At 40.4% G+C, this 15,473-nt stretch overlaps 1 protein-coding gene across 6 annotated transcripts in view; it reads right to left on the bottom strand.

The window, feature by feature from the left end:
* Nucleotides 1-2,590: 2,590 nt before the first annotated feature.
* Nucleotides 2,591-15,473, bottom strand: part of glt8d2 (glycosyltransferase 8 domain containing 2) — a 51,956-nt gene continuing 39,073 nt past the window's right edge. For all 6 annotated transcript variants that reach the window (XM_041216505.1, XM_041216504.1, XM_041216508.1 and 3 more), the window contains 4 exons: nt 13,282-13,394; nt 12,901-13,067; nt 6,800-6,912; nt 2,591-4,732 (listed from right to left, as the gene is read on the bottom strand). In XM_041216505.1, the coding sequence (XP_041072439.1) occupies nt 4,560-4,732; nt 6,800-6,912; nt 12,901-13,067; nt 13,282-13,394 (566 nt within the window). In that variant the 3' untranslated portion in view covers nt 2,591-4,559. The remainder of the gene's footprint in view (nt 4,733-6,799; nt 6,913-12,900; nt 13,068-13,281; nt 13,395-15,473) is intronic.

The following is a 15,473-nucleotide window of genomic DNA, read 5'->3' as shown; positions in this document are numbered from 1 at the left end:
ATTTTACACTGAAATGTTATACACTAATTCACCTGTGTAAATCTTTGAATACATTTTGGCTAAGTTAGATCTTGCAGCGGTGATACTAGTGTTTCTGCACAACTTCAAGCTAAGTAGGACAGTTCAAACTTCCTGTGCAGGGATTGATTTTATCTGCTGGTTTTTCACACTAAAGTTGCGAGAAAACCTAGCTGAATAAAGGAACTTAATTTTGCCACACAAATGAGATCATTTTGTAAATTGTTTGTTTAGATTTCATACATCGAGGGCAGAAAGTAAATGGCAATGGATAACAATTCTAACTTTTCACATAACACCTATATGGTTTCTTTGGAGTTTTTATTAGTGCTGGGGAATACCAAGCTTAATAGTAAAAAGTGAAAAATGGGTTGCAATGGAATTAGAAGGATGCCATATTTTTCTTGCATTGTTTGGTTGTCCTTCATTTTTTGTTCTGTTTAATATTTTCACCTTCCAAACATGCGACCCCTATCACCTGGAAGGACAAGGGCAATAGATGCATGGGTGCACCACCACCTGCAAGTTCTCCTCCAAGCCACATACCATCCTGATTTGGAACTATACCGCTGTTCCTTCACTGTTGCTGGGTCAAAATCCTGGAACCCTCTCTCTAACAGTACTGTGAGTGTACCTACACCACATGGACTGCAACAATATAAGAAGGTGGCTCACCACCACCACCTCAAGGGCCAGTAAGGATGGGCTATAAAAATACTGGCCCAGCCAGCTGTGCCCATGTCCCATGAAAGAATAAAAAGTATTTTGTTCAGTTTTCCATATATCTGTTTCAACAGCTCTGAAGCCATTTGAGTATCCATTTTTATGTCAGATTGCAGTTGGGTTTAATATCTAGCTTATTTATGCTGCAGCTATCAGAGTAGGCTCATCCTGCTTTTTAGGAACTGTCATTGAGGGAGAAAAGCTGCTATTTTCGCAGTTGCACTTTTCAAAACAAGATCTTCCACTTGTTTGGGATGGAAGATTCATCTTAACCTTAAGCTATAGATTTTTTAAAAACTTGTTCTCAATATATGGGCATCGTGAGTAAGGCTGCATGTATTACCCATTGCTACTTTTCCTGAACTCTGCGAAGACATTTTAAGGTAGTAAGAGTCGACCACATTGTACTGAATTGGGAATCCTACATAAGGTAGACTAGGTGGCAGATTCCCTTACTTGAAAGGCATTTGTTAACAAAATGCCTTTCAATGACAAAAGCAGGAATAGCCCACAAATTATATTTTTTGAATTCCATTTGACAATTTGCTATAGTGATCTAAACTCTCAACCTCCACTTCACTAGTCCAGTGCCATAACTGCTGCACCGCCACACTCAGAAACAGGAGGCCACCAGTGAGCCTTCCAAGTCTGTTCTGCCATTCAGTTACATCACGACTGATCTGTGTCTCAACTCCCTTTAATAACTAAAAAAAATCTATCAATCCTTAGTTTTGAAATTTTCAATTGATCCCCAGCCTCTTGGGAAGAGTATTCCAAATTTCCATTACTCTTTAAATGAAGAAATGCATAGGGTCAGGAGTAGGCATTTTGGCCCTTTGAACCTGCTCCACCATTTAATAAAATCATGGCTGATCTGCTTGTGGTCTTAGCTCCGCTTTCCTGGAGGGTTTGCTCACCCCTCCCATAACCTTTGACCCCCCTGCCTAGCAAAAAATCTGTCTAACTTTGCCCTGAATAAATTCAAACACCCAGCTTCCACTACTTTCTGAGGAAGGGAATGTCACACACTGACGACTAGAAAAAAAAAAATTCTCCTCATCTTTGTCTTAAAAGGGGGACCTCTTATTTTTAAACCATGTTGGGGAGATTGAAACTAGGGGACAAGAGGAAACATTCTCCGGGTAGCCGTCCTATCAAGTCGCCTCAGGATCTCATGTTTCAATAAGATCACCTCTCATTCTTCTAAACTCCAATGGGTATAGACCCAACCTGTTCAACCCTACTTCGTGAGACAACTCCTTCATCCTAGAATGAGTTGAGTGAAACTTCTCTGAACTTCTAAAGCAATTATCATTTTTTTTAAAATGAGACCAAAACTGTACATGTGGTCTCACCAAGGCCCTGTATAGCTGTAATAAGCTTTCCTACTTTTATATTCCTTCCCCTCGCAATAAATGCCAACATTCTATTTGCCTTCCTAATCACTTGTACCTGCATACTAACTTTGTGATTCATGTACCAGGACACCTAGATTTCTCTGTACCACAGAGTTCTGCTGTCTTTTTCCATTTAAAAAGAATATTGTTCTATTCTTCCTGCCAAAGTGCACAAGTTCACATTTACCCATGTTATACTCTTATCTGCCAAAGTTTTGCCCACTCACTTAACCTGTCTAGGGGGAAGGAGTTGAGCACTAAGCTGGAGAAAGCTTCAGTGAAAAAGAAACGCGGTAGAGGAGGGGAACGGTTGGGGAGTTCCTGAAGGCAGCCCTGGCCTGAAGGGAGGGAACCCAGATTTTGTCAGCGCTGATGGGGTAAAGATGGAGCCATCCTCTTCACAAAGACCTGGAAAGGAATAAGAGGGGTGAAACAGACCAGAGTCATAAAGATCGAATTAAATAGTTGTTATAGTTTATTTTACACTCAAAAGTTACTTCACAAATGTTTCTGAACACAACATGATAGAACAAGTGATGGAAGGGGTCATCACCAGTGCGATAAAGTGGCATTTGCTTAGGATTAACCTGCTCACTGACGCTCAGTTTGGGTTCCACCAGGGCCACTCAGATCCTGACCTTATTACAGCCTTAGTTCAAACATCGACAAAAAAGCTGAACTCAGTGAGGTGAAAGGAACTGCCCTTGTTCAATCGAGGCATTCAACAGGGCATTAGATGATTATTTGAATAGAAACAATGTGCAAGGGTATGGGGTAAAAGGCAAGGCAATGGCACTAGGTCATAGTGCCCATTTGGAGAGCTGGTGTAGACATGATGGGCTGAATGGCCTCCTGTGATTCTGTGAATTTACTTTCCTATCTGTCCTGGTGTTATCAGCAAATTTAGTTACCATACATTTGGTCTCTTCATCCAAGTCAATAATATTGATGGTAAGTAGTTGAGGACCCAGTACTGATCTCTGTGACACTCCACTAGTTACAGCTTGCCAATCCAAAAAAGACCCATTTATCCCTACTCTCTGCTTCCTGTTAGCCAACCAATTCTTTATCCATGCTAATACATTGCCCCCTACACCATGTGCTCTTGTGTGGTAACCCTAGATGTGGTACCTTATCAAATGACTTTTGGAAATCCAAGCACACCACTTTTACCGCTCCCCTTTATTCACCTTGAATGTTACTTTGCCCAAAAAACTCTACCAGATTAGTTAAACACAATTTCCTTTTCACAAAGCCATGTTGGTTTTGCCTGATCAAATTGTGATTATCCAAGTATCCTGCTATAACCTCCTTAATAATGGATTCTAGCACTTTCCCTATGACATATGTTAGGCTCATTAGCCTATAGTTTCCGGTGTTCTGCCTCCATCCTTTTTTGAATAAAGGTGCTACATAGCCATTTTCCAATCTGCTGAAACTTTTCCACAATCTTAAGAATGCATCTCTGTGCCACCACTTCTTTTAAGATCCTAGGATGCAGGACCTCCAGTCCTGGGGATTTGTCAGCCTTTAGGCCTAATAGTTTTCCTAGTACCCTTTCCCTGGTGATGGTGACTGTATTAAGTTCATCTCTCCCTATCACCTCTTGATTTTCAAGAATCTTTGGGAAGTTTTCCAAGTCCCCTACCATGAAGACAGACACAAAATACCTGTTCAATATCTCTGCCATTTTTTTGTTTTCCATTATCAATTCCCCATACTCTGTCTAGAGGACCAACACTAATTTTAGTTACTCTTTTCCCATTCAAATACTTGTAGAAACTTTTACTATCTTTTCACATTACTTGTTAGCTTTCTCGCATACTCTGCTTTCTGCCTTTTTATTATCTTTTTAGTCATTCTTTGCTGGAAATGCTTCCTGACATCATCCCTGAAGGCCCCAACTCTAAATTTAAGGTTGTTCTCCTTCTTTAGGATGGTATACATCCAGAATGTTACATTTTTAAATTATAAAAGTGTTATTGAAAGTTAGGCAAGAATTGTTTAGAACTGATTTAATAATTTTCACATTTGTAGAGTATATTGCTTTATAACATTACCTCTCAAGCACAGAAAAGCAATTATGAAGACTTCTTTGCAGTCATTCAAAAAGATTAAGTAGGTAGAAAAATATTTAGCAAATTGGTTTGTATTATACCACAATATAACAAAAACTCCCGCTGCTGAAAGTAGTGAATGTTATTGTGCAGGACTACATTTTACTTTGATGTAGAAATATTTTCACTGAATAATATTTAATTATCTTCTTAGTCAGCTAAATCTCAATTCCATAGCAGTAAGTTCTGCTGTCTTTTAATTCACAGAAACAAAAGTATGGAGAGTGGATTACTTAAACTGCAGCATGCCTATAAGCACACTTAATTGGACAAAGAAATGAACATTCTGTACATGATAAAGCTCTTAATTGTTGGGTCGCACCAATCTAAACCGTCCTGTTGGATCAGGAAGATACCATCTTTCCCAAAGTTCCACATGTGCAGTGGGATAATCCCAGGGTTTAAACCTTCCATTCCAATGTAGTAATTTAGCTTCAGAAAGGAAGTGTTCAGAATATCTGGCGTCAGGACTCCAGCCTACAGATACACAATTGAAAAATACAGAAATTACATTCTCGAGCAATTCCGTGGCTATAAACTTAAAAGGTGGGAAAGACAAGATGTCTTATATTTACTACACAGAGCACTCATCAGGGCTCTACTTCCTAGCACTTAAGTACATTTTTTCCTTCAGTCCACATACAGCACCTGGTTTTTACTATCAAGCTGGATCTTAGTCTCTATATTCTTGAGGTTCTGACCTACAGGTATATGTTTGTCAAGATTTTAATTCTACTAAGACTTTGCTGATAAATTCATAGTAATTGTGCAGCTTTCTTGCTGCACATATCTTTAGAGAGTGTTTCTCAGGCTTTGAATAATTTTTCACCATATTGTTAAGTTTTGTACTGTAAGTAAGTACACCCGGTAGTTAATTCCTATTTGCTGGGTAAAGGAACACCCTTTTTAATTTCGGGCTAAGAACTCAGAAGGATCGAACTTTGGTAGAATGCAAAACAATTTTTAAAAAGTGGAATATCTGTGTATACTGACCTCATTTTTATTATACAAAGATAGATAGATTAAAATAGCATCAGTCCCAACAACAACCCATTTATATTTAGCTCTGAAAAAGGCTCATACAGGCTCAAAACATTAACTCTGTTTCTCTCTCCACAGATGCTGTCAGACCTAAGTTTTTGCAGCATTTTCTGGTTTTATTCCAGGTTTATTTTGCTTTTAACCCATTTATAATGCTTTGCACAGTTCCCTGTTTTTTAGCTAGAATTATATTTTGCCTCCTGCTCCATGTCTCTAGTCATTAATTGCCAATGTGCAATCTTATCAAAAGCTTTCTGAAAATCCAATATAGAATATAAACTGTATTCTCCTTTCGACCATGTTGGTAATGACTTTTTATTAAAAATATCTTGTCAATTAAACATGCTTCCCTTGATTGCTTTTTAACAATTTATGCTTTTCCACGTGTTAATCCAGCAGACCATTTCAAATATTTTTAGCACTCTTGCCTGAGTTAGAAGATTACGAACTCAAGCCTCCCTCCTGGACGTCAGATAGCTGAGGCTGACTCATTGCAGCACTGAACATACGATCAAGGATCAGGAGTAGGCCATTTGGCCCATCGAGCCTACTCCGTCATTTGATAAGGGGAATGTTGTGCTGCTTTTCAAATGAGATGTTGAATCAATTGTCTGCCTGTTTCAGTGGAGTGAAAATATACCATGGTATCTCTGAACAAAAAGCATGCAGTAGCCCTGGCCAGCATTCAATCAAAATGAATTAGCTGATTGTTTATTCATTTGCTGTTTGTAGGACCTTGGCTCTGGAAATCAGCTGCTGCTTTTGTCTGCAAAATAATGGTCACTCTACTTCGAGTTCATTCATTAGCTCTGAAGTGCTCTTGGGATGCCCAGAGGACATGAAGTTGCTATGTAAATGAAAGTTTCTTTATAAGTGCCTCGAGTGTTATTGTACTGAAAACCTTTGGAGAATGTTTGGCGAGCACAAGAAAGCTGTGTGTTTTGAAAGCTGTGGGAGAATTCTGATCCCAACTTAAAATTATCGTATGTTCTTGGCTGTCTCCCATGCATGTAATTTGTATTCAATCTGCCATATTGTGCAAAACTACCAGATAACTTATTAGCAGTTGTCCATTGCTTGTTTTGATTAGAAAGGGTGAGTTGGAGTGAGAAATCTATTCCATGAATAGAACAGTTAAACAGAGGCATATTGGGGTTCATTTTTGTCTTCACTGTTTGGTCAGTAATCTGGCAGAACAGATTATCCTTTTGGAGAACCCATCCAATTTATACTCAATTGATTAGACCAGAATAAAACCCAGACAGGTTAGGTAAGGGGTGGACAATCCACTCCACCAGACTGAAGACAATCTCAACCTCATCATCTTAAAACAACTGCAAGAGCTTACAAGAGTATTTTAATCTATCCCAATTTGAGTTAAATAGTTATGCTTTTCAAGTCACGTCCAGTGATAAAAATTAACTTGACTGCTCAGCAAAATGTCCCTTTCATCTCCATTCATATCTTTAAAAAAAGCTGGCCAGAGCAAGGACTGACTCTTACCAAGGTGCCGAATATGCCATAAAGGGTTCAATAAAGAGTGCTTTTCGTGAAATACAATTAACATAGGAGGGGTCACTACTCCTTCAGCAAGTGCACTGCTGTACAGGTTCTCCCTGTAAAAGAAAAGAAACCCAGATAAGTGAGCGAGAATACCATACAGACAACACTCATATACTGGTAAGAGATAAGAAAGCTACTTCTAATAACAATAGTTAAAGAATACAGCATGAAGAATTCCAAACCTTGTTTGCAAAATCGTATTAAATAATAAAATACGCATTCTATGGTTCACCACATCCGTCCCTATCACTGTAACCTCCTCAACAACCAAGAAGGACAAGGGCGGCAAATGTTTGGGAACATCACCACCTGCAAGTTCCCCTCTGAGCCCCAAATCATCCTGGCTTGGAACTATATCGCCATTCATTCACTGTCGCTGGGTCAAAATCCTGGAACTCCCTTCTTTACAGCACTGCGGGTGTAATTTCACCACAAAGACTACAGCGGTTCAAGAAGGCGGCCCACCACCACCTTCTCAAGGGCAATTAGAAATGGGCAATAAATGCTGGCCCAGCCAGCGACGCTCATGTCTCATAAAAGAAAGGAAGAAACCTCCAATTCTGGCATCTTGCGCATCCCGATTTTCCTTTGCGCTACTATAGGTGCCCATACCTTCAGTTCCTTTAGGCCTTAAGCTATAGAATTTCCCCCTTAAACCTCTCTGTTTCCACCTCCTCCTTAAAACCTAAATAGCTCTTTCCTTGTCTTAATATCTCCATATGTGTCTCAAAGTCAAATTTTGTCTGGTAAAACCCCTCTGAAGTGTATTGAGATGTTATACTCTGTTAAAAGACAAATTGTTAAATGAAGTATTGTAAACATCGTTAACGAAATAGAAAATATACAACAGATATAAAGAAGATAAATAGACAGGATACATCCTGCCTAATAGTTTAAATAATGTGTCTTTAAAAATACTGTTGACCAATTCAATTTAAAATACTTGCAGGGTTCAGAATTTTCAGATATTGGGAATGGGAGCTGAAGGGGACAATTACTGTGGGCTGCATAGCTGGACCCATCATTCTTAATGGCATTGCTCAGTCATTCCATTAGCAACAATATTCCAGCATGGGCATAATGGGCCAAATGGCCTTCTGTGCTATATAGATCGAAGCAGAAAGCATGCAATCCAGCCTTTCAGGTTTCTTATTTACTACTGAGCTGACACCATTTTATGGGACATAGTGGTATTGTCACTGCTTTAGTAATCGGGCTAATGCTCTGGGGACATGTGTTCAAATCCCACTACAACAGTTGGTGAAATTTAAATTCAATTAATAAATCTGGGACATAAAGTTAGTCTTAAATATGGTGACCATGACAAATGTCATCGATTGTTGGGAAAACCCAAATGGTTCACTAATGTCCCTTAGAGAAGGAAATCCTTCCTTACTTGGTCTGACCTACTTGTGATTCCAGACCTACAGCAATGTGGTTGACTCTTAACTGCCCTCTGGAATGGCCTAACAAACCACTGAGTTCAAGGGCAATTAGGAATAGGCAACAAATGTTGGCCTTACCACCATTGGATTAAAGCATCACAATGCTATTAAAATAAGGAGCTGTGGTTAACTGATTGACAACCGCTATCATCCAACAAACAGTGGCTTAAAGCAAAACTAAGAGTTACTAACAAGGAGTTAAGAAATGGCACACAGTAAGCTAGCTAACAGGAAATAGAGAGTAGGCATAAATGGGTCATGTTCTGGTTGGCAAGATGTAACAAGTGGTGTAGCACAGGGATCAGTGCTGGGGCCTCGAATTTTTACAATTTATATAAATGACTTGATGAGGGGACCAAAGGTTGCTAAATTTGTTGTTGATATAAAGATAGATAGGAAAGTAAATTGTGAAGAAGACATAAGGAGGCTACACTGGCATATAGATAGGTTTAGATTAGGTTCTTTATTTGTTCATGGGATCAGGGCGTTGCTGGCTAGACCTAATTGCCCTTGTTCAGAGGGCATTTAGGAGACAACCACATTGCTGAGAGTAGGCCACATGTAGGCCAGACCAGGTAAGGATAGCAGATTTCCTTCCCTAAAGGGCTTAGTGAACCAGATGGGTTTTTTACAACAATTGGCAGATGGTTTCTTGGTCATCATCAGACTTTTAATTCCAGATTTTTATTGAATTCAAATTTCACCATCTGCTGTGGGAAGAATAAAAATGAAGCATATTATCTAAATGGTGAGAGATTGCAGAGCTCTGAGGTGCAGAGGGATCTGGGTGTCCTCATGCATGAATCGCAAAAGGGTTAGTATGCATGTACATCAAGTAATTGGGAAAGCTAATAGAATGTTATTGTTTATTGCGAGGTGAATTGAATAAAAAAGTAGAGAGATTACACTTCAGTTATACAGGGCATTGGTGAAACCATAGAGATAAAAACAAAAAACTGCAGGTGCTGGAAATCCAAAACAAAAACAGAATTACCTGGAAAAACTCAGCAGTTCTGGCAGCATCGGTGGAGAAGAACAAAGTTGACGTTTCAAGTCCTCATGATCCTTCAACAGAATTAAGTAGAAATAGGAAAGGGGTGAAATATAAGCTGGTTTTTTGCTCACCAGCTTATATTTCACCCCTTTCCTATTTCTACTTAATTCTGTTGAAGGGTCATGAGGACTTGAAACGTCAACTTTGTTCTTCTCCGCCGATGCTGCCAGACCTGCTGAGTTTTTCCAGGTATTGGTGAGACCACATCTGGAGTACTGTGTACATTATTGGTCTCCTTATTTAAGGAAGAATTTAAGTGCGTTGGAAGCAGTTCAAAGAAGGTTTACTAGACTATTACCTGGAATGGTTGTCTTATGAGGAAAAGTTGGAGAGGCTAGGCTTGTATCCGCTGGGGTTTAAAAGAGTAAACTACATTGAAACATAAGCTCCTGAGGGGTCTTAACAGGGTAGATATGGAAAGGATGTTTCCTCCTGTGGGAGAATCTAGAACTAGGAGTCACTGTTTAAAAATAAGGGGTCACCCATTTAAGACAGAAATGAGAATTTTTCTCTCTCAGAGGGTGGTGAGTCTTTGGAACTCTCTTCCTCAAAAGGCGATGGAAGCCGAGTCTTTGAATATTTTTAAGATGGACGTGGATAGGTTTTCGTTAAGCAAGGGGGTGAAAGGTTATCGGGGGTAGGTGGGAACGTGGAGTTAAGGTTAGGAATGTGGGGTTGAAGTTACACTCAGATCAGCCATGATCTTATTGAATGGTGGAGCAGGCTCGAGGGGCCAAGTGGCCAACTCCTGCTCCTAATTTGTATGATCATATGTAAAATTTCAGTTCTTAGCAAATAATGGCTAATTCCTTTCTGGATGGCTCAGATTAGATTGTTGTAAGCAAACAAATCTAAACTAGAAAAAAACTCAAATGTTACCTGAAAAGCCGAATGCTTGCCTAAAAGACAAAACAAGTTTTGAATATGCAGCAACTTGAAAAATGCACTAAAGGAAACTTGATAAATTGCCAGAAATAGGCTTATGAGAAACATTCAGCAACCATGCCACAAAGTTTCAACTGGGCTTTTTTTTTAAAGAAGTGCAACATCTCCCTGCATGTCTGTGTTTGAGCTGTAGAAAGAAAACGCTAAGAAAATGAATTGCCTACAGCTAAAAGACTAGCTTATAACAAGGGAGCATTGCTGCAACATGGGAGCCTGAAAGAGATCCCAGCTTTGAGCCAAGCTCTTTTGCTGAGATTTTGATCATAGTCCCATTGTACTGAAGCACCTCAGGGTGCAACATGATCTATGTGGAAAAGTTGAATATTTTTGCAGTTTTTGTGACAGCCTTTTTGAAATGTTTACAAAGGATACAAAGTTCAAAGAAAAGTACAGCACAGGAACAGGCCCTTCGGCCCTCCAAGCCTGCGCCAATCATATTGCCAGTCAACTAAAACATTTTGCACTTCCAGGGTCCATATCCCTCTATTCCCATCCTATTCATGTATTTGTCAAGCTGCCTCTTAAACAGCATTATTGTACCTGCTTCCACCACTCTGGCAGCGAATTCCAGACACTCACTACCCTCTGTGTAAAAAAAACTTGCCCCGCACATCTCCTCTAAAGTTTTCTCCTTTCACCTTAAATCTATGTCCCCTAGTAATTGACTCTTCCACACTGGGAAAAACCTTCTGACTATCTACTCTGTCCATGCCACTCATAATTTTGTAAACTTCTATCAAGTTGCCCCTCAATCTCCGTTGTTCTAGTGAGGACAATCCGAGTTTCTCCAACCTCTCCTCATAGCTAATAACCTCCAGACCAGGCATCCTGGTAAACCTCCTCTGCACCCTCTCCAACACCTCCATATCCTTCTGGTAATGTGGCAACCAGAATTGCACGCAATATTCCAACTGTGGCCTAACCAAAGTTCTATACAGCTGCAGCATGACTTCCCAGCTTTTATACTCAATACTCCTGCCAATGAAGGCAAGCTGCCATATGCCTTCCTGACTATCTTATCCACCTGCGTTGCCACTTTCAGTGACCTGTGGAGCTGTACACCCAGATCCCTCTGCCCCTCAATGCACTTAAGGGTTTTGCCATTTACTGTATAATTCCTACCTGTATTAGACTTTCCAAAATGCATTACCTCACATTGTCTAAGATTTTTATGCCATAATGCACCAAGCGGCTGGGAATTGTATAGACCCCTTGGGCTGTAGGCCTCACAATAAATGTATGCATGAATACTAACGGCATTATAATTGTATTGAAGCACCTCAGAGTGCAACATGATGTGTGTTGCATAATTCCAATACCATTGCACTGTCTGACTGTCTGTAATGACCACATTGAAATGATTGCAATATTCAGAGAACAAAGAACAAAGAAAAGTACAGCACAGGAACAGGCCCTTCGGCCCTCCAAGCCTGCGCCGATCATATTGCCTGTTAAACTAAAACATTTTGCAATTCGGGGTCCATTTCCCTCTATTCCCATCCTATTCATGTATTGTCAAGCTACCTCTTAAACACCACTATCATACCTGATTCCACCACCTCCTCTGGCAGCGAATTCCAGACACTCACTACCCTCTGCATAAAAAACTTGCCCTGCACATCTCCTCTAAAGTTTTCTCCTCTCACCTTAAATCTATGTCCCCTAGTAATTGACTCTTCCACCCTGGGAAAAAGCTTCTGACTATCTACTCTGTCCATGCCACTCATAATTTTGTAAACTTCTATCAAGTTGCCCCTCAATCTCCGTTGTTCTAGTGAGAACAATCCGAGTTTCTCCAACCTCTCCTCATAGCTAATAACCTCCAGACCAGGCAGCATCCTGGTAAACCTCCTCTGCACTTTCTCCCATGCCTCCATATCCTTCTGGTAATGTGGCAGCCAGAATTGCATGCAATATTCCAACTGTGGCCTAACCAAGGTTTTATACAGCTGCAGCATGACTTCCCAGCTTTTATACTCAATACCCCTGTCAATGAAGGCAAGCATGCCATATGCTTCCTGACTACTTAATCCACCTACGTTGCCACTTTCAGTGACCTGTGGACCTGTACATCCAGATTCCTCTGCCCATCAATGCACTTGAGGGTTCTGCCATTTACTGTATAATACCTGCCTGTATTAGACCTTCCAAAATGCATTACCTCGCATTTGTCCGGATTAAACTCCATCTGCCATTTCTCTGCCCAAGTCTGGCTCCACACACAGATTCCCACCTCTGTCCCTGAGTGAGCCTACCCTTTCCCTGATTCAATGATTGTATTGAAGCACCTCATGATCCCATGTGCAAAAGTTGAATCTGATTGTACTTTTTGTGATGGCGACTTATAAATGTTTGGTAATGTTCTTCCAGATGTTTTATGAATAAAGTATATTTTTCAAAAAAAAAACCTTGATCCAATTAACTCCACCCTCCAACCTAGCCTTGAATTTACTTGTCTCAGTAAACATGGCTGTGAACCTGCTGACACTGATGCCGCCTCACCCCACTCCATTCCCCCCACCAGCCCTTTCAAATAAAAATATCAAGGCGTTGTTTGCTATGACAGTATAAATATATGAGAAAAGCACATGACTTACTCTACGTTGGACACCAGCCATTTTTCCAATTGCTTGGTAATCCGCTGTCGTTTCCATTCTGTAACATTCGCAACAAACACACCAACGTTAAAGGAACACGTCATGGGATTTATCCCCAGACCTCTGACTGTTGCCTTCCGGTAGTCCAAATGTCCCATGTATGTGGTCTGGAAAGAAAATGTATCAGATGATTTTTAGCTGCATTTCTTTACAGAGTACATTTGATGGGGGTGGGGGGGAGGGGGGGGGATGGGTGGGTCTGAATCTTTCAATGATAAGTGCAAACTAAAGGAAGCAGTTTTTTTTTAAATAAAGGTACACTTTCACCATAGGCGCATGCTTTGTTTCCGATGCCCATTCATACCAAATTACAGAAGTCACCTGCATTCCCATGCTCCTAACCATCTCATGAGTTGAGGTCAGATCACAATCTGTTGAGAAGGCAGCAGCGTGGCCAGAGTTCAATTCAGAGTCGTACAAGTCCTGGATATCACCTGTGGTTAAAACCAGTCCAAATTCAGATAACTAGGTGTGGTTACAACAAGCAAGTCAGCTGTTGAACAAAAAAAAATAAATAAATTCGGTAACCACTGTAAGATGGGAGTAGGGCAAACAGGAAGCAGAATAATTAGGGGGACTAAAATTTAAAAAATGGCGTGGGCAAAAATTTCCCACAATCTCCGCAGCACTTTGATTGAAAAAATATATAGAAACTCTGGTGTGCTGAAATGTGTAAACATCATCAGCCATCTCAAAATCCATGGAACCAGAGTGGAAGCAAGCCATTGTTGATCCCGAGGGGCTGCCTAAGAAGACGACAAACTCAAAGGAAGGCCTTCAGTTTCAAATGTGGAATACTTCAACTTGAACTAGGGGGTGTGGTGTAGTGGTAATGTCACCAGATTAGTAATCCAAAGGCCTAGGCTAATGCTCTGTGGAAGTGAGATTCAAATCCCTGGCACTCTGATAGAATTTTAATTCAATGAATAAATCTGGAATTAAAAAAGTTAGTCACCCCATAATGGTGACAACTATCATCGAGTTTGTAAAAACCCATCTGGTTCACTAACTTAGGGAAGGAAACCTGCCGTCCTTAGCCAGTCTGGCCTACATGTGACTCCAGGCCCACGGCAATGTGGTTGACTCGTAACTGCCCTCTGAAATGGCCTAACAAGCCACTCAGTTCAAGGGCAATACGGGATGGACAACAAATGCTGGCCATTTAAAAAAAAACTTCAAACGCAGAATAAAAACTGAAACGTGCTGGAAAAACTCAGCAGGTCTGACAGTATCAGCAACGGAACCAACTTTTGGTACTGAAGAAGAAGCATACTGGACTCGAAATATTAACTCTGTTTCTCTCTCCACAGATGATGTCAGCACTGCTGAGTTTATTCCAGCGCTTTCTGTTTTTATTGCAGATCTCCAGTTTCAACAGTATTTTGCTTTTATTCAAAAGGTTAGCAAGCTAATTAAATCACCTCTCAGTACTGTATGTATTCTGATTTCATACTTACTTTATATCTATTGGCACTGATAAAGAATTACTTATCCCATTGTGACAGTGGGAATTACTCAGTGCCTGCACAAATACTGTGCTGATGGTTGTCACAATGGAATATCTAAGAGCATTGTATTAAAGGGATATTGTGATGTTTCCAAAACAGAACAGGACTGTTTTTAGCTCTACATGTCCACACACACACACACAGATCAGAATTGGGGGCTAAACCCTACAAATTCATTCTGAGGCTTAGAATCCAGTGAATACAGTGAGCTGAACTGGGTACAAACCACCCCTATATGCCGTTCTGGTCACTGTATTGAGAATGGTTTTGAAGAAGTTGGAGAGGTACAGTGCTTCTAGCAAGTTCTTAGTACTGAGTTAAGTGTTCAATGTCATTGGCTTGTTGATTGTAACTCATTCAAATAAGGTATTTCTTGTAAGCTCAGATACTTTAATCAAGAACATGACGCTGACAAAATCTGAGCAACACTATAATTAAATTGTGTTGGACTGTTCTGGGAACCAACTTAGCAGCATTGTTAACTCAATGCTTGAGCTCAGCCTCTAACTGTAAATAACTATATTAGAAGTTTAATACATGGGTATGTCACCTTGACATTTGTACACTACTTATACTGGGATTTCTGCTACTACATATGGAAATGTGAAATCCTAATGGAAATTATCCCTGCATAAATCCATGAAATTCAAACTGTCCTCAACTCCCACCTCTGCAACATCACCCACCTCTGCCTTACCCCACCCCAACTGCTGATGAGTCATGGTGACATTATGGCACAGAAGGAGGCCATTTGGCCCATCCAATCCACGTGGCTCTCTGTAGAGCAATCCAGTCAGTCCCATTCCCCCACTCTCTCCCTGTAGCCCTGCAAGTTTATTTTCAAGTGCCCATCCAATTTCCTTTTGAAATCATTGATCATCTCCGCTTCCACCATCCTTGTAGGTAACGAGTTCCAAGTCATTACCACTCATTCCCTAAAAAAAGCTCTTCCTCACATCCTCCTGCATCTCTAGCTCAAAATCTTGAATCTGTCTCCCTTAGTGC

This window comes from Carcharodon carcharias, chromosome 21 (assembly GCF_017639515.1).
Source record: "Carcharodon carcharias isolate sCarCar2 chromosome 21, sCarCar2.pri, whole genome shotgun sequence".
NCBI lineage: Eukaryota > Metazoa > Chordata > Chondrichthyes > Lamniformes > Lamnidae > Carcharodon > Carcharodon carcharias.
Note: the sequence above shows the minus strand (reverse complement) of the source record. Positions and strands in the feature narration are given on the sequence as shown.